At 58.3% G+C, this 1,719-nt stretch overlaps 1 protein-coding gene across 1 annotated transcript in view; it reads right to left on the bottom strand.

The window, feature by feature from the left end:
- The window catches only part of CLPTM1 (cleft lip and palate associated transmembrane protein 1), a 48,279-nt gene that overhangs the window by 21,218 nt on the left and 25,342 nt on the right, over window positions 1-1,719 (bottom strand). The window contains exons 3-4 of the mRNA XM_012653407.1: window positions 1,049-1,172; window positions 385-543 (exon numbers count right to left, since the gene is read on the bottom strand). Coding sequence (XP_012508861.1) covers window positions 385-543; window positions 1,049-1,172 — 283 coding nt within the window. The remainder of the gene's footprint in view (window positions 1-384; window positions 544-1,048; window positions 1,173-1,719) is intronic.

Here is a 1,719-nt window from a genome sequence, read left to right as displayed (position 1 = left end):
AGGATTACAGGCGTGAGCCACCGCGCCCGGCCACAATCAGTGTTTATTAATATTACTTTGAAACTGCTTCCTGACAAACTGTGATGACCGGATCCCCAGGGACAATTACTCATCTTTCACTAGATTCGAGTCCAGGACTACACAACTTTAGAAGCAGCTGGGAGGATCCGAGGCCAACTCTACCCCATTTATCTTTTTTAGATGGGGGAGGGTCAAGCCCAGAGACCTCAGGGACCCGCCTGTGGTCACAGAGCATGTGGGCGGAGGGCAGGGCCAAGCCTGGGGCCTGAACTCCTGACGCCCGGGCTAGGAGTGGACTGGAGGAAAGGCCCCTTCGGCGTGAATCCAGCAGCCGTGAGGCCAGAAACCAGCAGCTGCCCCCACCTGCGGGATGTCGAGCTCAGCGAAGTGCTCGTAGCAGCCGTCTGAGTTCTCGCCGCTCGTCCAGTCGCCATACACAAGGTCGTGCTGCTCCCAGAAGAGCGCCGACGTGGCGTTGAAGTCTGTAAAGTGCTCGTGCTCCGAGATGTACACGTGCAGGTTCTGTTGGGGGGAAGGGGCGGGGCTCAGGCCTGCTCAGCGGAGCCTCGGCAGGCTGATGGCCAGCGAGCAGATGAAGAGCTGGGGCCGCGGTCGGCACACTAACAGGACCTGTTATGGCGGGGATGGGGACAGTCGAGAGGGGAGTAGCAGTGGATAGAATAAATTGTCTCTTTTCTCATGCCGCCACGTCTATCCTGGTCTGAGCCTGTGAAGTCAGTGAGCAAAGGACCCTGGGAGACTGGCAGCCTGCCACTTAGAACTTGGGGACAGAAAGGGGCAGGAGCTCCCTGACCCATCTTCCTCCTTCCCGGCCGCTGGGCCTGCCTGGCGGAGCCCTGAGGCTCGCGGACAGAGCACAGGCGAGAGCTGCAGGAGCGCTGCTGGCCAACGACTTGGAACACGGGCGGGTGGGAGGCAGGGCTCGGGAAGAACTTCCTGCCCATATCGCTCCTCCACACTCCCCCTCCTGTCACCTCCCGTGTCGGCCTGGCCACCCAGCAGTTACCATTAAAGTGTCTTTGGGGAACAGGTTGCGGCTGGCGACGCGCGGGGCTCCTCCGGGGCCTGTATGGTCCTGAGGGGCCGAGCCTCGGCGGAACCAGCTGCTGATGGCCCAGATGATGAAGATCCTGAGGAGGGAAGCGGGGCAGACGGTGAGTCCCCGAGCCTTTTCTTTCCTCCGAGGTCTGCCTGACTGCCTTCTGACCCGGCACGCGCGGGGCTGGTGGCCAAGTGGGGGAGGGCCCTTGAAAACGTAGTCACAGGGCTGGTGAGAAGACAAGATGTCCCAAAGACCCCCAGAGACCACTGTTCGCCAGGGTGGGGGCCCTGGCACTGCCCTGGTCCCCACGCAGAACACCCACCCAAGTCCTTCAGGGCTCCTGGTGACCACGAGGCCGCAGGGGCTCAGACCTGCGAAACCTCAGACTGGGAAACCTCCCATCCCGTCCCCCAGGATTCCCAAGTGAGCAGATCCTAAGAATCTGGAATCCCAGCATTTTAGGGACACAGAACTTTAGAAAGAACAGTTTTGAACTTCAAGTCAACTGATAATTTGAAAAGCACATAGTAAATAACAGTTAGTCCCTCCTTCAGTAATAGTGGACTAGGTTATTTAGACCAACTCTCCCATTGGAAAGAACTGAAAAAGCTTGACAAAATTAATCAATATACTAA

Source organism: Propithecus coquereli, unplaced genomic scaffold, assembly GCF_000956105.1.
Source record: "Propithecus coquereli isolate 6110/MARCELLA unplaced genomic scaffold, Pcoq_1.0 Scaffold42, whole genome shotgun sequence".
Taxonomy (NCBI): Eukaryota; Metazoa; Chordata; class Mammalia; order Primates; family Indriidae; genus Propithecus; species Propithecus coquereli.
Note: the sequence above shows the minus strand (reverse complement) of the source record. Positions and strands in the feature narration are given on the sequence as shown.